The sequence below is a fragment of the Eriocheir sinensis genome, unplaced genomic scaffold, assembly GCF_024679095.1.
Source record: "Eriocheir sinensis breed Jianghai 21 unplaced genomic scaffold, ASM2467909v1 Scaffold82, whole genome shotgun sequence".
In the NCBI taxonomy this organism is placed as follows: domain Eukaryota; kingdom Metazoa; phylum Arthropoda; class Malacostraca; order Decapoda; family Varunidae; genus Eriocheir; species Eriocheir sinensis.
This window is the reverse complement of record NW_026112186.1, coordinates 364,469-387,500: the sequence shown is the minus strand read 5'-3', so window position 1 is coordinate 387,500 and position 23,032 is coordinate 364,469. Positions and strand designations below refer to the sequence as shown.

General features: G+C 43.1%; 1 protein-coding gene across 1 annotated transcript; it reads right to left on the bottom strand.

Moving 5' to 3' along the window:
- Nucleotides 1–12,009: 12,009 nt before the first annotated feature.
- Nucleotides 12,010–22,136, bottom strand: LOC126994560 (uncharacterized). The gene is made up of 2 exons (XM_050853888.1): nt 21,081–22,136; nt 12,010–13,462 (listed from the first exon to the last, which is right to left on the bottom strand). Exons 1-2 carry the CDS (start codon nt 21,525–21,527, stop codon nt 12,293–12,295), a joined length of 1,617 nt encoding a protein of 538 aa, XP_050709845.1. The 5' UTR covers nt 21,528–22,136; the 3' UTR covers nt 12,010–12,292.
- Between the last annotated feature and the right edge of the window lie 896 nt (nt 22,137–23,032).

Genomic DNA, 23,032 nt, shown 5'->3' with positions numbered 1-23,032 from the left:
CCTCCACCTCTCAACCCCCTCCACATGTTTTGCCGCCCGGGCGGTTCCTTCTCTACTCTCTTCCACCTTAGCTCTCTACCTCCTCCTCCTTCTTCTCTTCCACCTATGCTTCTCTTTCACCTTCTCCTCCACCTCTCCACTTACCTAATGCCTCCCCTCCTTTTCCTTTCTTCACCTCCACCTCCTCCACTCGCTTCTTCTTACCTCCATTCTTTTTTTTCTTCTTCTTCCTTTTCTCCACTTTTTTCCCTTCCTTGTTTCCCTATTCCTTTTCCTATCTCCCTTCTTTTATCTTCCTCTCTTCCTCCCATCCTTCCTCCCTCTTGCCTCTCCTCCACTTCCTTCCCATCCTCTCCCCTCCTTCCTCTCTCCTCTATCTCCCTTTTCCTCTTCATCTTTCTCCATTTGCATCAGCCTGAGAGGAGGAAGGGAAGAAGAAAGGACAGGGTGGAGGAAACGAGGGAGAGAGGAAGGCAGGGAAGGAGGGAAGAAGAGGAGGGAGGAAAAAGACGGAGGAATGATAATGGAAGAACCCAAAGAGCGAGGAACGGAAATGGAGGAAGGAAGGAAAGGAGGAAAAAGCAGTGAGAGACGGGACCGGTGGAAGAGAAGGAAGGAAGTGGAAACAAGAGAGAGAGAGAGAGAGAGAGAGAGAGAGAGAGAGAGAGAGAGAGAGAGAGAGAGAGAGAGAGAGAGAGAGAGAGAGAGAGAGAGAGAGAGAGAGAGAGAGAGAGAGAGAGAGAGAGAGAGAGAGAGAGAGATTTACATAGATTTACAAAGAAAATCAGACCACACAGACCCCATGGTCCAGACTTGGTGGTCTGTCCTTAAACCTAAGTGATTTTACATTAATCAGAAGACTCCAAAACGTTGCATTTCTACTCTAGTTGATATTAAGTTGAAGGAAGTGACGGTCGAGCTTATTTTTGAAGGAGTCAATCGTGTTACACTGGACCACTGATGGTGGAAGCTTATTCCATTCTCGCACTACAACGTTGGTGAAGAAAAATTTGGTGCAGTCTGAATTTACTTGTCTACATCTGAGTTTTACGCCATTGTTCCTCGTGCGCAAAGTGTCATCGATCATAAACAATGTTGATCTGTCTACATTCGTGAAAACATTAAGTATTTTAAAACATTCGATCAGTTTTCCTCGGAGGCGACGTTTCTCAAGAGAGTACATGTTAAGGGTAGAAAGCCTTTCTTCGCAGGATTTGTTGCGCAAGGAAGGGATCATTTTCGTTGCCCGACGCTGAACACCTTCTAATTTAGCAATATCCTTTGCATGGTGGGGAGACCAAAACTGTACCGCATATTCCAAGTGGGGTCTGACTAAACTGTTGTAGAGCGGGAGTATTACATCTTTATTCTTGAATACAAAGTTTCTTTTAATGAAGCCCAACATTCTGTTTGCTTTATTTGCTGCATCGATGCATTGCTGTGAGAATTTGAGGTTTGACGCGATTTTGACCCCCAAGTCTTTGACGCATTGAACGCTTTTGAGTTTAACGCCGCGCATTTCGTATTCGAACTTCTTATTTCTCGTTCCAACTTGAAGGACCTGGCACTTGTCTACGTTAAAGGGCATCTCCCATCTATCCGACCAAGCTGAAATTTTGTGCAAATCCTCTTGGAGGCTTTGCCTGTCTTCGTCAGTGAGAACCGAGTTACCAATCTTTGTGTCGTCTGCAAATTTACTAATGCGGTTATTGAGTCCAACATCCACGTCGTTGATGTAAATAATGAAGAGCACTGGGCCAAGGACCGAGCCCTGAGGGACGCCACTAGTGACAGGCGCCCACTCTGAGTTAAATCCGTCAATCACTACTCTTTGTTGTCTGTTGCTCAACCAATTCGCGATCCATTGGTTTACTTGACCGTCAATACCTATTTGCTTTAATTTGTAAAGTAATTTATGATGTGGGACTTTATCAAACGCTTTCTGAAATCAAGATAGACTACGTCCAGTGATTTGGTTACGTCATAAACAGTGAAGAGGTCGTTATAAAAGGTTAATAGGTTTGATAGGCAGGATCTTTTGTTTCGGAAGCCATGTTGTGAGTCCCCAATCAATGAGTGGCTTTCAAGGTAACTCACAATTTTGTCTCTAATTATGCCCTCAAGTAGCTTACCTACAACCGAAGTTAGACTAATGGGCCTGTAATTACCTGGTACTTTTTGTTCTCCTTTCTTGAAAATCGGTGTCACGTTAGCCTTTTTCCAATCTGAAGGGACGATGCCTTGTCGCAAGGACATATTGAATACGGTTGTGAGGGAGGAGAGTATTTCGCACTTTGTTTCTTTCAGCAGAGTTGGATATACTTTGTCAGGTCCAGGACTTTTATTTGTTTTAAGTGATTTGAGGGCTTTAAGGATTTCATCGGGTTTTATTTCAAAGTTAGGCAATGCATGCTCGGGATTTACATTAGTACTGGTGTTGGTGGTAGGGGTGGGAGGACTGTTATTATTAAACACCGAGGAAAAGTAATTGTTTAATAGGTTTGCAACGTGTTGGCTGTCAGTCACTAGTGCACCGTCGCTGTTTGTTAAAGGTCCAATTCCACTTCTGATCGCCTTTCTGTTGTTTATGTAACTGAAGAAGGATTTCGGATTATTTTTACAGTTGTCTGCAATATTTTCTTCATATCTACGCTTTGCCTGACGCACTAATCTTTTTACTCGTCGCCTTGCATCATTGTAAAGTCTAATGTTTTCGGGCGTGCTTTTGCTCTTTCTTTAACCTGTAAAACAATTTTCTCTCCTTGACTGAGTGTTTAATTTCGCTATTAAACGAAGGTGGACTTTTATTAGTATTAATTCGCTTCTCGCACAAAGGGACAAATGTGTACTGCTGAGAAAGAGAAAGAGAGAGAGAGAGAGAGAGAGAGAGAGAGAGAGAGAGAGAGAGAGAGAGAGAGAGAGAGAGAGAGAGAGAGAGAGAGAGAGAGAGAGAGAGAGAGAGAGAGAGAGAGAGAGAGAGAGAGAGAGAGAGAAATATACAAAACAACCCCCACTAACGGAACTAAACCATTAAAAAGCAATACCATAATAATTACACACCTCGCGGCCGGGGAAGCTTAGAGTCGCGGCAATGCTATAAGAGAGAGGGAGAGGGAGGGAGTGAGAGAGAGTGGGAGAGAGACTCGTTGCGGCCAGGTGAAGGTTGATGGTGGTAATTAATTTCTCTATTGATATACAGGCGGGCAGTGCAACCAAAGGGAGAATTTATGGTTGGGAAATTGCCTCTTACTCTCCTTACGGGGGATGGAGGAATGGACAGAAAGAAATTTAATGGAGCTTTTCAAGGAGGTGAAGAGGAGGGAGGAGGGATGGAAGGGTGGGTGGAATGGGTTATGGTACAGTCTTGATAATGGAGAGAGAGAGAGAGAGAGAGAGAGAGAGAGAGAGAGAGAGAGAGAGAGAGAGAGAGAGAGAGAGAGAGAGAGAGAGAGAGAGAGAGAGAGAGAGAGAGAGAGAGAGAGAGATTTTGGCCACTTTTCTTCTCCTTTACTGTAAAAAAAGCTAGATAAACAGATAGATATAGACATAGATACTGAGAGATAGCTAGATAGATAAATAGATACATACACACATGTAGGCAAATTACTCACTGAAGCAGCCCGTCACTGAAGATATATATTTGTTGATCACTCTGGAAGCATAAGCATTCGAAACCCAAGCTTCTTAGTGTATTACATAGATACGTAGTAGTTAAGACAATATAGTGCAAATAGATGGCTTGTATGCAACACGGTGCCACGGGGTAATATTCCTAAGTGGCGGCGGAGTCAACTTCATAATCGTAGAGGAGTCGTGAGATAATCCTGGCGTGGGGTGGATGGGCGCTCTCGGCTGTTCCTTCCGTCGCTTTCACTCCCACCTCCTGCCCTTTATATATCACGCTGTCATAATGTTCATATCGTTGGTCTGTGTCTGAGTGTGGGGAGGTATATGTGTGTGTGTGTGTGTGTATGTGTGTGTGTGTGTGATTTCTTCTCCCTCCTCCAAATGCAATGATTATAATTGGTTGTAGAATTTACCGAGTCCTTAACGTCAACTTTTAATTAATTGAAAAGTGAGTCCTGCAGCATAGTAAAGGATGGGCGATGAATAGGGTTTTGATTCCCGACAACACGCGCTAATCTTGTTCCCGGAGCTTTCCCCGCCGAGGAAGGTCAGCTTAACGCAGCCACAAGGGAGGTGTTAAGGTCATTAATTATCTTACGGCACACACACACACACACACACACACACACACACACACACACACACACAAGAGGTCACATATATATACATTTTCGGCACCCTCCCGCCTGCCCAGCTGCCCCGCGTGACAGGTGTTGAGAGCACTATCACATCAAGCATCGGGACGGAGGGCGGAGAAGGGGAGGAGGTGTGTGTGTGTGTGTGTGTGTGTGTGTGTGTGTGTGTGTGTGTGTGTGTGTGTGTGTGTGTGTGTGTGTGTGTGTGTGTGTGTGTGTGTGTGTGTGTGTGTGTGTGTGTGTGTGTGTGTGTGTGTGTGTGTGAAGGTATAGATGTGTTTGATTTCCTCTTCCTTCTCCACCTAATGTCCTTGTAGAATATATTATGAAGGGTACTTTTTGCAACCCATTTGATATGTGTGTGTGTGTGTGTGTGTGTGTGTGTGTGTGTGTGTGTGTGTGTGTGTGTGTGTGTGTGTGTGTGTGTGTGTGTGTGTGTGTGTGTGTGTGTGTGTGTGTGTGTGTGGGTGGGTGGGTGTGAGTGAGTTGGTGGGTGGGGTTTAACTTTTTATATATGAGCTTCCTATCGATCTGGCTGTCTTCAACCGCCTCTCAATCTGTCTATCTATCCACCTCTTTATCTCTTTCAAGGACTAAGTGGTGTATATGTGTCTATGTGGGTGTATGTTTTTGTCTGTGGGTGTATGTATGGAAGTGGTGTATGTATGTCTATGTTAGTGTATATGTCTTTGTCTTTGGGTGTATGAATGGGAGTGTTGTATGTTTGTATATTCTGGTGTAATTTTCTATGTCTGTGGGTGTATGGGAGTGGTGTATGTCTGTCTATGTGGGTGTTTTTGTGGGATCGGTGTATTTCTATATATGTGGGTGTTTTTGCGGGAGTGGTGTATGTTTATATATGGGTTGTATATCTCTGTGTCTGTGGGTGTATAGGAGTGGTGTATGTCTGTCTATGTGGGTGTTTTTGCGGGATCGGTGTATTTCTATATATGTGGGTGTTTTTGCGGGAGTGGTGTATGTTTATATATGGGTTGTATACCTCTGTTTGTGGGTGTATAGGAGTGGTGTATGTCTGTCTATGTGGGTGTTTGTCAATGTCTTTGGGTGTATGTCTATCTATGTGGCTTCATGTCTATATCTGTGGGTGTATGTCTGTCTATGTGGGTGTTTGTCAATGTCTTTGGGTGTATGTCTATCTATGTGGCTTCATGTCTATATCTGTGGGTGTATGTCTGTCTATGTGGGTGCTTATGTCAATGTCTTTGGGTGTATGTCTATGTGGCTTTATGTCTATGTCTGTGGGTGTATGTCTGTCTCTGTGGCCTTATGTCTATGTCTGTGGGTGTATGTCTGTCTCTGTGGCTTTATGTCTATGTCTGTGGGTGTATGTCTGTCTCTGTGGCTTTATGTCTATGTCTGTGGGTGTATGTCTGTCTCTGTGGCTTTATGTCTATGTCTGTGGGTGTATGTCTGTCTCTGTGGCTTTATGTCTATGTCTGTGGGTGTATGTCTCTCTGTGTTTTTGTCTATGTCTGTGGGTGTATGTCTGTCTCTGTGGCTTTATGTCTATGTCTGTGGGTGTATGTCTGTCTCTGTGGCTTTATGTCTATGTCTGTGGGTGTATGTCTGTCTCTGTGGCTTTATGTCTATGTCTGTGGGTGTATGTCTGTCTCTGTGGCTTTATGTCTATGTCTGTGGGTGTATGTCTGTCTCTGTGGCTTTATGTCTATGTCTGTGGGTGTATGTCTGTCTCTGTGGCTTTATGTCTATGTCTGTGGGTGTATGTCTGTCTCTGTGGCTTTATGTCTATGTCTGTGGGTGTATGTCTGTCTCTGTGGCTTTATGTCTATGTCTGTGGGTGTATGTCTGTCTCTGTGGCTTTATGTCTATGTCTGTGGGTGTATGTCTGTCTCTGTGGCTTTATGTCTATGTCTGTGGGTGTATGTCTGTCTCTGGGTCTTTATGTCTATGTCTGTGGGTGTATGTCTGTCTCTGTGGCTTTATGTCTATGTCTGTGGGTGTATGTCTGTCTCTGTGGCTTTATGTCTATGTCTGTGGGTGTATGTCTGTCTCTGGGTTTGTCTATGTCTGTGGGTGTATGTCTGTCTCTGTGGCTTTATGTCTATGTCTGTGGGTGTATGTCTGTCTCTGTGGCTTTATGTCTATGTCTGTGGGTGTATGTCTGTCTCTGTGGCTTTATGTCTATGTCTGTGGGTGTATGTCTGTCTCTGTGGCTTTATGTCTATGTCTGTGGGTGTATGTCTGTCTCTGGGTTTGTCTATGTCTGTGGGTGTATGTCTGTCTCAGTGGGTTTGTCTATGTCTGTGGGTGTACGTCTATCTATGTGGGTTTATGTTTATGTCTGTCTGTGGGTTTGTCTATATATGTGGGTGTGTGTCTATCTCTGTGGGGTTATGTCTATGTCTGTGGGTGTATGTCTATCTATGTGGGTTTATGTTTATGTTACTGGGTTATTACACTGGGCAAATTTTCCTCCGCCCTCCAACTTCATTAAATCTACATGTTTCAAAGTGACATTACATGTTGATATTTCACTCAAAAATGTTGTCTGGCTATAACCTGTCTGCATGCTAGACCCTGCTCTGGCATGTCACGGTTGTCATCTAATTGAAATTCACCATCATTGTGGTCACTATCACTGCCGTCACCACTGCCATCATGATCACCCTCCTCATCCTCCTCGTCTGGTGCCTGGATGTTTCTTGCCTTGCAAATATTGTGTAGTACAGCACAACAAGTTACAACTTGGCAGGTTTTCTCTGGGCTGAGACGAACCTCACCATGAAGAACGTGGAATCTTCTCTTCAGCTGCCCAATTCCACGTTCCACCAAATTGCGTGCAGATCTGTGTGCCCTGTGTGAAATGGGTATCTAATGAGTAATGATGAATCATATAGTGCATTAAGTTGTAGGGATTATTATTGTTCCACTAGTGCTCGTGCTCTTAACTTTTTTTATGCTACCAACATGGCCGGCCAATGGAAACAAAAATACAGTAAAAAAAAAAAAAATCCTGCTAAACTTGCCGGCCACACCATAGGGAACAGTCAGAGGAGAATGGCCGCGATCAAGAGAGATGTCCTGACACTCCTCGCTTGAAGAAGTTCAAGTCGTAGGAATTTGGAAAAATAGACACAGGAAGAAGGTTCCAGAGTTTACCAGTGAGTGGGATGAAAGTGTGAAAATACTGATTAACTCTTGCATTAGTTAAACTGACAAAATAGGGATGAGAGTAAGTAGATAGTCTTGTGCGGCGGGGCCGCGGGAAGGGGAGAAGCATGCAACATCGCGGCGAAGTTTGAGAGATTGAAGACAGTTAGTCAGAGGAGGAGAGTTGATGAGAGTGGCGTTAGTTAGTTGATATTTATCCTAGTATTTTGTTTTTTTAAGGTAAGAGAGTGGTGTAATGAGTGTTAATGTGTGTGTCTTGTCTTGGCTACTCCCCTTTCAATGGAGGAAGACAGCCAAGGTTTATAAATATATGGATAGAAGTTTATATTTAGCTTTGGTAATTTGTGCTGACCATTTTTTTTTTGTGAATCGTTGCTGTTTTGATTGCTTTGTTATATAATTGATTGCCACTATTTTTTTTAATTTTCTGAGAAGGTTAGGGTGAAATGGGTGAAAAAAAATCATAGCTGTTCGTCAACATAATGGTTAACTAATTCATTCAAAGTACATCAAAATTTACCAGAATTTTTTTGTGTGTGCAATTGTGAGTGGGTTCAATTGAGATTGGGCGTCGCCTTATTGGCTCGACTGACAGAGACATGTGGTTTTGTATGTCGAAGGTCCCTGGTTCAATACCCCCAGTCAGCACTCTTTAATTCAGATTTTTCAGAGTTTCCTCATTTAATTTCTGTGTTTAACGAGGAGATTTGCACCGGCACCCAGTTGGGGTACTGGGGCGTCATTTGGTCTTCAAAAGTGGGGGGGACACTAGGGCAGACAGTTTTATATCTATCTATCTATCTATCTATATCTATCTATCTATCTATCTATCTATCTATCTATCTATCTATCTATCTATCTATCTATCTATCTATCTATCTATCTATCTATCTATCTATCTATCTATATATATATATATATATATATATATATATATATATATATATATATATATATATATATATATATATATATATATATATATATATATATATATATATATATATATATATATATATTACCTTATTGCACCATTAGGCAGTACCTAGATAGTAGCACTGAGTAATCTTAGGTCACTTTGGAGTCATTGGTCACTGGCAGAGTTAATAATCAAATCACAATCTTATGAGAGTACTACTTTTTACATCACATACTTCATAGTATGTTGGCTTAGTTATAAAAGATGCTGAAAACTGGATTCCTCTACTTTATTGAATATAAGAGTAATTATATACTGAATTTGTAATATAGCTAATTTAAAAAAGCATGTTTTACAGTGGTCATGCCATGATCTCATGAAAATAAATAGGTTGACAATTACTATCTTGTTATAGACTATTGAACGTTAATACCATAGCTTTGAACCCAATGATGAATATCTTCAAGCAAGACACAAATAGTAACAGATTGGTCACCAATTCACTCAGTAAACACAATTCTCCAGAAAGAAATTACACTGAATTCACAATAAAGTTGTTTTTCCACCCTGGAACTTTGTTTCAGAAAATAAGTAACAAATAAAAGTATACCTTTCCACCTGGAATAAAGGAAACATAAACAACCAAGTAACAAATAAACTACAGCTTTCCACCCAGAATATAGTAATCATAAACCAAGTAACAAATAAACTACAGCTTTCCACCCAGAATATAGTAATCATAAACCAAGTATTAAATAAACTACAGCTTTTCACCCAGAATATAGTAATCATAAACCAAGTAACAAATAAACTACAGCTTTTCACCCAGAATATAGTAATCATAAACCAAGTAACAAATAAAACTACAGCTTTTCACCCAGAATATAGTAATCATAAACCAAGTATTAAATAAACTACAGCTTTCCACCCAGAATATAGTAATCATAAACCAAGTAACAAATAAACTACAGCTTTCCACCCAGAATATAGTAATCATAAACCAAGTAACAAATAAACTACAGCTTTCCACCCAGAATATAGTAATCATAAACCAAGTAACAAATAAACTACAGCTTTCCACCCAGAATATAGTAATCATAAACCAAGTAACAAATAAACTACAGCTTTCAAGGAAGTACAAGATTTTTTTCATTTGTGAATACGTAAAACCTTAGTAAAAGCAAGTTATTACATTAATAATTACATTCTTTTTAAGTACATGATCATGGTTACCACAGGAAGCTCTCAAAATTTCAATTATTCCATTTGTGAAGCAATGACTGGAAGAAGAAATAGATATATAATTATTTTTGGGGGGCAAAGAAATACAAGAACATTTTACTACGAGAAGGCCTCCAAATTCCATTTAAACCATTTGTGATTATGTAAGCACTGCTCAAGTAAAATAAATACACAGCTTTTACATAAAACTCAAAGTACAAAATCATACAACAGGGAACTACTTCATGAGATAGACTTCACAGTCTTCACCACATGATTTTGGTTAAAAGACAGACTGACCACAAACTCACTAGCTTCCAACTTTTAGTATAATAGCTGTAGCTGAGAATTGGCGGGGGACGACTGATATGTTTTCCCCCCACTTATACCAATATAATTCTTTTATATTTCGTAGCTCATTTTTACATAAATATTTAACGTACGCCGTTTTACTTCACACGTAAGTCATGCAACCTAACCTAACCTAACCTGACCTAACCATGTAGATGTGGTCGCCTTGATCTTTCGTTTTTTCTATCTCGATTACATGTTTGGATTGACTTATTCAATACAAGCATTAAATTAGTACATGAAATGATTAATTATTAAGTTTAGGTCTGCAACTGAATCATTAACAAAATAATAATACATATGCAATGATTCAATAGAATACTATTTTTAATGTTTATTTTAACTGGCGCATGCTATAAACTGTGTGTAACTATATATAAAATGATAAAATTCACATTCTCCCAAAACAAATAACTCAAACTCTTCATACATCTTCTCTACAAACCTTCAACAATCATGGAAACGCTTTTTAAATCAAATTCAAGGACTATTCTTCTATTGTTGAAAATAGGAAATAGTTTCGGACACCACTGGCTAGGCGCATCATTTTACGGATCCGGTTCATTTACTATTATGCTCGGTTAGGTTACCATTTAGTTCAGTTGGGTTGCTATTAAGTTCGGTTAAGTTAGTATTACGTTCAGTTAGGTTACTATTACGTTCGGTTAGGTTAGTATTACGTTCGGTTAGGTTCAAGTGGTATCTGTATCAAGGAAAGTGGCTGAATGAAAATATGATTAATACTTATTGATATATAGTAACACTCGCAGTTTACAGCCGGTGCTGGTGAAAATAAAGTTCATAAATAATATTCTACCTATTAATATTATCTGTATATACATTAATTATGTAAGTGGTTTAGGTGCAGACCTTAACTCAAAAATTACTGTGGTGTTTTTACCTGTTGTAGTTTCTCTCATGTTCTAGCTGAGGTCTTAGAAATGGGGTCAGCAGCCAGCGCTTGCAACCATACCCGCTGTCACCAAGCAGATAGCAGTTTGCTTGCACATGGTTGTTCTCAAACAGCAGCTTCAGCCCACTTTCATTCAGGATCCTTGCATCATGCACTGATCCTGGCCACTTTGATACAAGGTTTATTATTTTGTAGTTTGCATCAAACACTAACTGTATGTTCATGCTATGGAAGTTTTTTCTGTTCACATAATCTACTTCATTTTCCTTCGGTGCTGTTATTTTCACATGTGTGCAGTCTATCACTCCCACAACACCGGGGAAATGTGCAATTTGGTAGAACTCTGCCTGCTTTGCGCGAATCTCCGCCCTGTCGAGGGGAAACTTGATAAACCCCCTGACAAGCTGCGGCTCACTGAGGGCGGTCAGAGTTTCCGCAATCGCCCTGCTGACACTACTCTGGATCACCCCAAACTCATCACTCGAACACTGCTGCATTTTTCCTGTAGCCAAGTATCGTAGAGTCAAAATTACTTTCAACTCCGGGGTGAGGGAATGCTCCCTTTGAATTGGATCTTGCAGCTCTCTTCTCACCAAACCAGTCACGTATTCAATTCCAGCACGGTCTAATCTGTACCGCTTGACAAGTTCAGCATCGTTGTACATTTCCAAAGCGTCCTTCCGGGCTCTAAAAGTGCGGAGGCGGGCTGGTCCGGCGGCCATGTTGATATGGGTCTGGGTCTGGATTTCACTATTAACTTTACTATTAAGTGTTTAGAAGTCCTCGCCAGCATTCTCAAGTTAATACCAAAGTTAAGAGTAGGTATTAGGCTAATAGTTGTTGAGGATACACCTTGAGTGTGAAGTTAATACCAAAGTCGAAAGTTAATACCAAGTTTAGTATTAATAGTTGTCGAGGATACGGGCACTGGAAGCTATAATCATTCCGCAGAGAATGAGAGACAAAATAGAACTCAGGTCATCACACTGAGCTGAAGCATACTGGCAAGAGCATTCTAATACCTTTCATTTAAATATAGTTTTAAAACAGGTGGTCGTTCAGACAACTCCTTACATAACGTTTCTTGTTCTGAGGTGCAACACGACCCCACTATCCCTGCCTAAGGTTTTTGTAAGACAATATTTTCTATTTTTTCATTTGAAATATAAGATAAGAAATGTAAGCACACATGCGTCCAAACACTCCCCACAGATGCGACACTCTTGAACAATTTGTTCCGTAGAAGTGGCACCGTTCCATGGGATGCGTTCCTCTGCATGGTGATTTTAGTCAGCTGGCGAGCCGTTCCTCTCAGTGTGATTGTGGTGCTTCTTGGCACTCCTCAGTCTCTGTTATCACCAGTCAGCGACAGTTACTGTTCAGCGGGTGTTGAGAAATGCACCCGGAATGTACGTCACCTGTACGTCGCTGAACATTTGAGTTTGATCACGACGCTGTGTACTCGCCCGGTGCTCACAGAAACTTGCCACCACTCGGCTTTGCACCTCTCTTGGCACGACCTCTGCTGCAGGAGTTGGTGCCCCGATGTGTCTGTCCCTCGTAGAAATGCCTTGTTTCGTATCTGGGAGGGACGTGGCTGCTGGCGTTGTGCTGGCGGTGCTGTGAGTGGCGGCTGTTGGTGTAGTTGTGTGCAGCATACCAGCCACTGTTTTGCTGGAAGGAGTCGTTGCTCCGCTGTGCCGGCCTCTCGAAGTGCCGAGGTGCGCCACGCAGCGAGTTAGAGGCGGATCTAACGGGCTGCTGGTGAGGCCTCGAGGTAAAGTTGGGAGGCTGAGTGACTTGGAGCGGCGCGGCGTATCTGAAGGTGTCGTGGCCACGGTACACCTCACGTTCCTTAACGGGGGCGCGGAGGTTACCAAGGTTGAAGGGCACATGTCTTGGACAGGTGGACCGTGGCATCTTTTCTTTCTTCAGGATACCTTTAGGAGACTTCCCTTCAGTAGTGGTATTCATTTGTGCACAGCGAGCTGCTCCAACTGTTTGCTGGTGTCGTGTGTTGTGTTTCTTTACCGCGTCCTTTGCTGACCCTTTCTGTGGCTTCACTGTTCTTTCCTTTCGCCTTTCCAGCTCAGGACGAATGGTGGAGAGACGGAAGCCATACTTGAAGTAGTCGTAGCCACAGTACAGCTCACGATCCTTGACGAAAGTGTTCAGGTTCTGGAAGTTAAAGCGCACACATTTATGAGCGGTGCTGGCCGTCTTTCCTTTCTTGAGGATCCCTGTGAGATGTTGTGGCTCATTGATTTTGTTGGCTGAATCTGTTGCTTCCTCTGTTACTGTTTTCTGAGCCTCTGGAAGTTTGTTTACTGCTTCCTTTGGTGGCTCTTCCTGTGGCTCCACTGCTCTCTCCTTTAGGCTTTTCAGCTCAGGACGAATGCTGGAGAGAGGGAAGCCATACTTGCAGTAGTCGTAGGCACAGTACAGCTCACGAATTTTGACGAAAGTGTTCAGGTTTTGGAAGTTGAACCTGATCATTTTCTTGACCGGGGTTTGAGATGCATTCCGCCGTTTGAAGCTGCTGATAAGGGGCATCTTTTCCGGTGGGCTGGTAACGGCCTTGCTCCTGCTGGAAGGAGCGTCCCCAGCCGTGCCTTGGTGCCCGGAGGGGAGCTCATCGTATACCTCCTTTATTTTCTCTCTCTTGACCATGTGCAGAGTAATTACGAGAGTGTGAACCCTCTTGCCATGGCTCTCCAATTGCGTGCAGTCTTTTTGTGAGACTGTTGTATCATCCACTGGCTTGTGGACCTTCTCTCTCTTCACCAAGTGGATTGTGATGATGAGAGTCTGACGCCTCCTGCCAGTGGCCTCCTTTTCGCCCTTCCCCACCACCCCATCAGCATCCAGCAGGGTGTCGGAGGGGATCTCCTCCTCCACCACTGCGAGAGGCTGAGCAGCCTTCTTCAGGCAGACCAGGGCCTGTTGCCCTGCATCGGCCTGGGCACCCGCGTTTTCGGTTTCCTCGACGATGTCGTCAGGTTCCTCGGAGGGGCTGCGGCGCTTCCGCCTGGCGAAGAGCCAGCCGAAGCACCCGCAGCACCAAGACTTCTTCACTTGTTTTTGCTGAGTCATTTTAATGTAAATGAACAATCTTTAGCAGGAAAGTGAAGATTACCAACGTTGTCCTTTTCTGGGATGGCTTCTCCTCGTCGTGTGCCGCCTTGGCTACACCGACCACTGGCGGGGACGCTCAAAGAAAAGGCTGAGAGTGTAACGCTGGGGCGATGGGACGTAATGCAGGTGACGAAATGTTGCTGGGAGTAGTGCGCCCATCCCACGCCCACGCCCTCATGCTCCTCCTGACACCCACACCAACCCACACAACCCACTCCCTCTTCCCTGGCCGAATGATTGCTACCAGTATTACGCCCATGCCAACCCCGCACCCATGCCCTCATGCCACCCACACCAACCCACACGACCCACTCCCTCATCCCTGGCCGAATGTTTGCAACAAGTATTACGCCCATGCCAACCCCGCACCCACGCCCTCATGCTCCTCATGCCACCCACACCAACCCACACAACCCACTCCCTCATCCCTGGCCGAATGATTGCTACCAGTATTACGCCCATGCCAACCCCGCACCCACGCCCTCATGCCACCCACACCAACCCACACAACCCACTCCCTCATCCCTGGCAGAATGATTGCTACCAGTATTACGCCCATGCCAACCCCGCACCCATGCCCTCATGCCACCCACACCAACCCACACAACCCACTCCCTCATCCCTGGCAGAATGATTGCTACCAGTATTACGCCCATGCCAACCCCGCACCCACGCCCTCATGCTCCTAGCTCCTTCTACTCACACCAACCCTCATAATTCATCCCCTCACCTTCACCTAAACCTGCCGGCGCCGCAACACACATCTCATCACACCGAGAAGCCGCCGTGAGCTGGGACTGGCCGCATCGTGCCCACCTTACCCAATGAACCACTCGGCCGAAAATTCTTGCCACAAGCCCAGCAAGAACTTCGTATTATTAATCTTACAAGAATAATAACATGTCACACAAATATATTTCCCTTATATTGATTATTAGCAATGAAGGTAGGCGTACAAAATATTTACAGTTTCAAATATTTAGCTAATGCTACAATACGATTTCTCGGGTAGTTTTTTTCTTCTGAATTTTCACAGATGACGCGTTCAGCGGCGTGAGGCTTTGTTAACTACTGGATCGTCTCGCCTTGCCCTCCAGGAGCCTTGGTGATGGATTTGTCTCTTGTTAGCATTGAACTACAAATATTCACACACACACACACACACACACACTATTAGATGATAAAAATATAAATAGTTTGCATATAAACATTAATAATGAGCTCAATTCAATTAATATGTGGCTTAAACATAATAAGTTAAGGTTAAATATCACTAAAACAAAATACATTATCTTTCAAAACCGATCAGTCACTACTAACATGCCACCTATAACACTTGAAGGAAAAGTACTTGAACGAGTTTCTTATACTAAGTTTTTGGGCGTTTTCATAGATCAAAATATCAATTGGAAATACCAAATTAATTCTGTTGCAAATAAACTATCTAGGATATGTGGCATACTGTATCGAATAAGAAATAGCCTTACACAAGAAGCACTTATCAGTATTTATTATACACTTTGTTACCCGCATCTCATTTATTGTGTATCTGTGTGGGCGTGTACGTGGCCTTCCTTTCTTAAAAATCTTCAGGTTTCTCAAAATAAGATATTTAGGTGTATGTTTTATATGAACAAGTTTGATTCCACACATAACGTATTTTCCACACATAGATTTCTTAATTTTAAAAACATTCATTGTTATTTTCTACTATTATTTATTTATAAAAACCTCGCACTGATGCATGGAACTCATCCTTTTCAAGTTATTAATACATTGCATAATACGCGCAGGAACAATATAAACCTTATCTCTCCACAGTTCAGGACAGTTCTTTTCAGAAATAGTATTTTATGCTCAGGACCTCAAGTTTGGAATTCTTTGCCAGTAGAAATAAAAAATCTCCTTAATAGTAATAATTTCTCTCTATTTAAAAAGTCAGTAAAAACACACTTATTTGCAATCCAAAACAATCACGGTTAAAATTATAATTTATTCCTGAAACATGAACACAAATTTACATTATTAAATCTAATCAGTGAATTGCATAGTACTATTGTCCATATTATTTTATTATGATTATTATTATTATTATTATTATTATTATTATTATTATTATTATTATTGTTATTATTATTATTATTGTTGATGCTGTTGTAGTTGTTATTGTAGTTAACATTTTAGATATAACTATTATAACTTCATCTGGTATTATAGTTAATGTTGTTATTTATTGTATATTTGTATTTAGCTTTATGGTTGGGAGCTATCTGCAACCTTTAGAAAGATATTAATAGTGCAATGAAATAAATATACAGTCTGTCGGGAAGCTTCGGCTTGACAGGCTAGATTCGTTGCCAGAATTATAATTATATTTATATGTATATATCAATGTGTGTATATTATGGCAATAAACATTAATTAGTTAGTTACTTTCTGACACACACACACACACACACACACACACACACACACACACACACACTACACACCACCTCTCTCTCTCTCTCTCTCTCTCTCTCTCTCTCTCTCTCTCTCTCTCTCTCTCTCTCTCTCTCTCTCTCTCTCTCTCTCTCTCTCTCTCTCTCTCTCTCTCTCTCTCTCTCTCTCTCTCTCTCTCTCTCTCTCTCTCTCTCTCTCTCTCTCTCTCTCTCTTTCTTTTTTGTCTAGTCTGCTTTTATTCCGCTCACCCATCTTCTAATTTACTCCTTCTTATGATCATTCTCTCCCAGTTTTAATTCTACGTTTTCATCTTTTTTTTCCTTTTTCATCTTCCCCTATTTTCTATTCAATGTTTTTTCCGTTCCTTGTTTTCTCTTTTATTACTTTTTTCTCCTTATTTTTATTGTTTTCGCTTTTTCTGACGGTCTTCGCATAACATTCTGCTCACATTAAACTGTTTCCCATTGATTTTCCCTTTTTTGAGTCTCCGTTTTCCTTCTTCCTCTTCCTCTTCTAATTCCTTCTAATCCTCACTCTCTTCTTCTTCTGCCTCATTTTCCTCTTCCTAATTTTGCTTTCTATCTTATCTTTTTTTTCCTCCATCTCATTTCTTTCTTAACCCGGTAGCAGCGACGGGACAAATTTGTGGCTTTACCGTGTAGCAGCGACGGCCAAATTTGTTCCATGATATAGACCTCCCAAAATAGATGATACATAAACTGATCACAAATGCTTTGATATATATTAGGAAATGGTTTATGTGAGTGATGATTTTTTTTCTCATTTTTTTCGCTTAGAGGGACCATTAAGTAACTGATCCCCGCGGCTACCGGGTTAATGTTGCCTTTAAGCTTTTTCTTTCGCATGTCTTTCTTTTCAGTCCCCTCTTTTTCCTCCTCTTTCAGTCACTTCCTCTTCCTCTTCCTCTTCTACTTCCTTCCAGTCCTCACGTTCTACTTCCTCCTCATTGTCCTACTCCAAATTTTCCTTTTAATCTTGTTTTTTCTTCTGTTTGTTTTCCCATCCATTCTTAATTTGGTCTACATCTTTTCTTTTTTCCAACCCCTCTTTCAGTTCCTCATTATCTCACTAAACTTTAACTCCCATATTCTTTCCTTTCATCTCTCCCTCTTACTCCTCCTCCCCATCCATGTTTTTACTCATCCGTCTTTATATTTTGTTTTTCAGCCTCATTCGTATATTTCTCACCCTTTGTCTTCTCTCTCTTTTATCGTCTCTGTCTGTTTTGTCTTTTTTGTCTTTCCATTTTATTGTTCTTGCCTTTCATCTTCCTCCTTCCTGTCATTTCACTTTTTTATATTATTTTTTTTACTTCTACTTCCTCGTTTTGCTTTTCTGCGTTTTTACATTCTCATAATATTAATCTTCCCAATTTCTACCCATTTAAATACTCTCTTTTTTCTCTTCTTTCCCATTCGTGTTTATTTTTTCCTCCTTTTTATTGTTTTCTTCCAACTTTTTCTATTTCTTTTCATATCCTCTTACTTTTTCATATATTCTAAGTCTTATTTCGCCTCTTATCCCTTCTCCCTACTCTGCCTTGCTTTAATTCTTCCATTGCCTTCCTCGTAACTTCCTTTTTGTATCCTCTACGTTCTTTTAGTTATAATTCCTTGACATTTTTTCTTACATTTCCTTCTTCCGTTTTCTTGTTCATCTTTTTGTTTCCTTTTTGCAAGTCTTGTTTTTACTTCATCTAATATTTTTTCCTTTCTTTTTTTTCTTCGTCCTTCTTCTTTTGCTTCTTTTCTTCCTGTTACTCCTTCAAAACTCTCACTTACTCATACTTATTATTTCCATATTACTCCTTCTCCTCCTTTTTCCTGCCCACAAACTTTTCCTTCGATTTTGCATTCCGCTTTCATCATTTTCCTCCTATTCTCTTCCTTTTCTTCTGCAGTGGTGATGCCGGGAAGAAGGGTGGAGGGGGGCGGATATGGTAGTCCTGGTGGTTGAAGTGCCTGCCATGATGGTGTTAATGGTCGTTATTCAAGTGGTGGGTGATTAGTAGTGGTGGTAGCGGCAGTGTTCCTGATAGTGTTATTAGTTGGAATGCTTATTTTGAGTTTAGGTCTACGGGTTTGTTATACCATGTTTCAGTTACTATTCTTCCATTGTGTGTGTTTGTGTGTGTGTGTGTGTGTGTGTGTGTGTGTGTGTGTGTGTGTGTGTGTGTGTGTGTGTGTGTGTGTGTGTGTAAAATTAACCGTGGCCTGATCGCGTCTTCCTTTTAGTGTCACATTTTTGCACAGCTCTCCTCCGCCCCGCCCTTCTCGTGGCCTGACAGCCAATCACACAGCAGAGCCGCGTGTGGGATGCCAGGTTCCACTTCTCGTAAAATTCGTCAATTTTATCTGTGTTTTACATGCATAAAAAGGTCGAAGATACATAAGTGTGTACCATGTGGACGTATTTTTTTATATTTTTTTCATTTGATTTTGCTCGACTTTGATTAAATCCAGTCAGTGAAGAAATAGAACGGCCAGACTGGTGTGTTGACATCGTTACTTGATGAGAGAGAGAGAGAGAGAGAGAGAGAGAGAGAGAGAGAGAGAGAGAGAGAGAGAGAGAGTTTTGTGGGAGCTATTTTCAGGTAAATGGAAACAATTTTGTTAGCAAAATTTCAATATTTTGATTTATTGATGAAGGAGTTATTGGCAAGTCGGAGAACAGATTTGGCACGATTCTTGGCATAAATGTGAAGACCATTTTTAGCAAAAGTTCTAAGGCTCCGGCACCTTCTGTGAGCTGCCTCAATCGTTGATAGCACGCGAACAAGCGTGACTGAACCAGGGAGTTTTGCCATGATAAATGAATAACGCGGAATGTGTGGCTCCATCCCGATCTCACCTCCGTCACGCTCTGGGCACGCGTCTCAGACCTGGAAGCTATAATCATTCCGCAGAGAACGAGAGACAAAATAAAACTCAGCTCATCACACTGAGCTGAAGCATACAGGCAAGAGCATTATAATACCTTTCATTTAAATATAGTTTTAAAACAGGTGGTCGTTCAGACAACTCCTTACATAACGTTTCTTGTTCTGAGGTGCAACACGACCCCACTATCCCTGCCTAAGTTTTTTGTAAGACAATATTTTCTATTTTTTCATTTGAAATATAAGATAAGAAATGTAAGCACACACATGCGTCCAAACACTCCCCACAGATGCGACACTCTTGAACAATTTGTTCCGTAGAAGTGGCACCGTTCCATGGGATGCGTTCCTCTGCATGGTGATTTTAGTCAGCTGGCGAGCCGTTCCTCTCAGTGTGATTGTGGTGCTTCTTGGCACTCCTCAGTCTCTGTTATCACCAGTCAGCGACAGTTACTGTTCAGCGGGTGTTGAGAAATGCACCCGGAATGTACGTCACCTGTACGTCGCTGAACATTTGAGTTTGATCACGACGCTGTGTACTCGCCCGGTGCTCACAGAAACTCGCCACCACTCGGCTTTGCGCCTCTCTTGGCACGACTTCTGCTGCGGGAGTTGGTGCCCCGATGTGTCTGTCCCTCGTAGAAATGCCTTGTTTCGTATCTGGGCGGGACGTGGCTGCTGGCGTTGTGCTGGCGGTGCTGTGAGTGGCGGCTGTTGGTGTAGTTGTGTGCAGCATACCAGCCACTGTTTTGCTGGAAGGAGTCGTTGCTCCGCTGTGCCGGCCTCTCGAGGTGCCGAGGTGCGCCACGCAGCGAGTTAGAGGCGAATCTAACGGGCTGCTGGTGAGGCCTCGAGGTAAAGTTGGGAGGCTGAGTGACTTCCAGCGGCACGGCGTATCTGAAGGTGTCGTGGCCACGGTACACCTCACGTTCCTTAACGGGGGCGCGGAGGTTACCAAGGTTGAAGCGCACATGTCCTGGACAGGTGGACCGTGGCATCTTTTCTTTCTTCAGGATACCTTTAGGAGACTTCCCTTCAGTAGTGGTATTCATTTGTGCACAGCGAGCTGCTCCAACTGCTTGCTGGTGTAGTGTGTTGTGTTTCTTTACCGCGTCCTTTGCTGACCCTTTCTGTGGCTTCACTGTTCTTTCCTTTCGCCTTTCCAGCTCAGGACGAATGCTGGAGAGAGGGAAGCCATACCTGAAGTAGTCGTAGCCACAGTACAGTTCACGATCCTTGACGAAAGTGTTCAGGTTCTGGAAATTAAAGCGCACACATTTATGAGCGGTGCTGGCCGTCTTTCCTTTCTTGAGGATCCCTGTGAGATGTTGTGGCTCATTGATTTTGTTGTCTGCATCTGTTGCTTCCTCTGTTACTGTTTTCTGAGCCTCTGGCAGTTTGTTTACTGCTTCCTTTGGTGGCTCTTCCTGTGGCTCCACTGCTCTCTCCTTTAGGCTTTCCAGCTCAGGACGAATGCTGGAGAGAGGGAAGCCATACTTCCTGTGGCTCCACTGCTCTCTCCTTGCTTTTCAGCTCAGGACGAATGCTGGAGTGAAGCCATATTTAGTAGTCGTAGGCACAGTACAGCTCACGAATTTTGACGAAAGTGTTCAGGTTTTGGAAGTTGAACCTGATCATTTTCTTGACCGGTGTTTGAGATGCGTCCCGCTGTTTGAAGCTGCTGATAAGGAGCATCTTTTCCGATGGGCCGGTAACGGCCTTGCTCCTGCTGGAAGGAGCGTCCCCAGCCGTGCCTCGGTGCTTTAAGGGGAGCTCACCGTATACCTCCTTTATTTTCTCTCTCTTGACCATGTGCAGAGTAATTACGAGAGTTTGAACCCTCTTGCCATGGCTCTCCAATTGCGTGCAGTCTTTTTGTGCGACTGTTGTATCATCCACTGGCTTCTGGACCTTCTCTCTCTTCACCAAGTGGATTGTGATGATGAGAGTCTGACGCCCCCTGCCAGTGGCCTCCTTTTCGCCCTTCCCCACCACCCCATCAGCATCCAGCAAGGTGTCGGAGGTTATCTCCTCCACCACTGCGAGAGGCTGAGCAGCCTTCTTCAGGCAGACCAGGGCCTGTTGCCCTGCATCGGCCTGGGCACCCGCGTTTTCGGTTTCCTCGACGATGTCGTCAGGTTCCTCGGAGGGGCTGCGGCGCTTCCGCCTGGCGAAGAGCCAGCCGAAGCACCCGCAGCACCAAGACTTCTTCACTTGTTTTTGCTGAGTCATTTTAATGTAAATGAACAATCTTTAGCAGGAACGTGCAGGTCATCAACGTTGTCCTCTTCTGGGATGGCTTCTCCTCGTCGTGTTCCGCCTTGGCTACACCGACCACTGGCGCGGACGCTCAAAGAAAAGGCTGAGAGTGTAACGCTGGGGCGATGGGACGTAATGCAGGTGACGAAATGTTGCTGGAAGTAGTGAGCCCATCCCACGCCCACGCCCTCATGCTCCTCCTGCCACCCACACCAACCCACACAACCCACTCCCTCATCCCTGGCCGAATGTTTGCTACCAGTATTGCGCCCATGCCAACCCCGCACCCACGCCCTCATGCCACCAACACCAACCCACACAACCCACTCCCTCATCCCTGGCCGAATGTTTGCAACAAGTATTACGCCCATGCCAACCCCGCACCCACGCCCTCATGCTCCTAGCTCCTTCTACTCACACCAACCCTCATAATTCATCCCCTCACCTTCACCTAAGCCTGTCGGCGCCGCAACACACATCTCGTCACACCGAGAAGCCGCCGTGAGCTGGGACTGGCCGCATCGTGCCCACCTTACCCAATGAACCACTCGGCCGAAAATTCTTGCCACAAGCCCAGCAAGAACTTCGTATTATTAATCTTACAAGAATAATAACATGTCACACAAATATATTTCCCTTATATTGATTATTGGCAATGAAGGGAGGCGTAGAAAATATTTACAGTTACAAATATTTAGCTGCTGCAACAATACGATTTCTCGGGTAGTTTTTTCTTCTTCTGAATTTTCACAGATGACGCGTTCAGCGGCGTGAGGCTTTGTTAACTACTGGATCGTCCCGCCTTGCCCTCCAGGAGCCTTGGTGATGGATTTGTCTCTTGTTAGCATTGAACTACAAATACACACACACACACACACACACACACACACACACACACACACACACACACACACACACACACACACACACACACACACACTCTCTCTCTCTCTCTCTCTCTCTCTCTCTCTCTCTCTCTCTCTCTCTCTCTCTCTCTCTCTCTCTCTCTCTCTCTCTCTCTCTCTCTCTCTCTCTCTCTCTCTCTCTCTCTCTCTCTCTCTCTCTCTCTCTCTATGTCAAAAGCTATTTGCAACCCACTGACAAAACACCGGGAAACAGTAACGTTGAACATTTGTGCGTGCGAGTAAACATTGCAAAAGTCAATTTAAATATATCTGTCACCTACAGACCTCCCGGGCAATCACTCGATGACGACCTTGAAATGTACAGCGTCTTAAGGCAGTCACTTAATAACAGCGACTCACTGATACTAGGAGACTTTAACCTCCCCCATATCGACTGGGCGACACTGTCAGGTACAGAAGGCGAGTCACATAGAATGATCGAATTTCTAGAAGAAAATTATCTAAGCCAAATGGTTTCTGAGCCAACTCGACAAAATAATATACTCGACCTTGTTATAACGACCCAAGATAACCTAGTCAGTAGTGTCACGGTAGGAGAACACCTCGGTTCTT

Coding starts and splice junctions, on each gene's coding strand:
- LOC126994560 (XM_050853888.1), bottom strand. CDS start 21,527: ATGACTCAGCAAAAACAAGTGAAGAAGTCTTGGTGCTGCGGGTGCTTC. Junction 13,463..21,080: donor AGAGAGAGAAAATAAAGGAG/GTATACGGTGAG, acceptor AAAATAAAGGAG/GTATACGATGAGCTCCCCTC.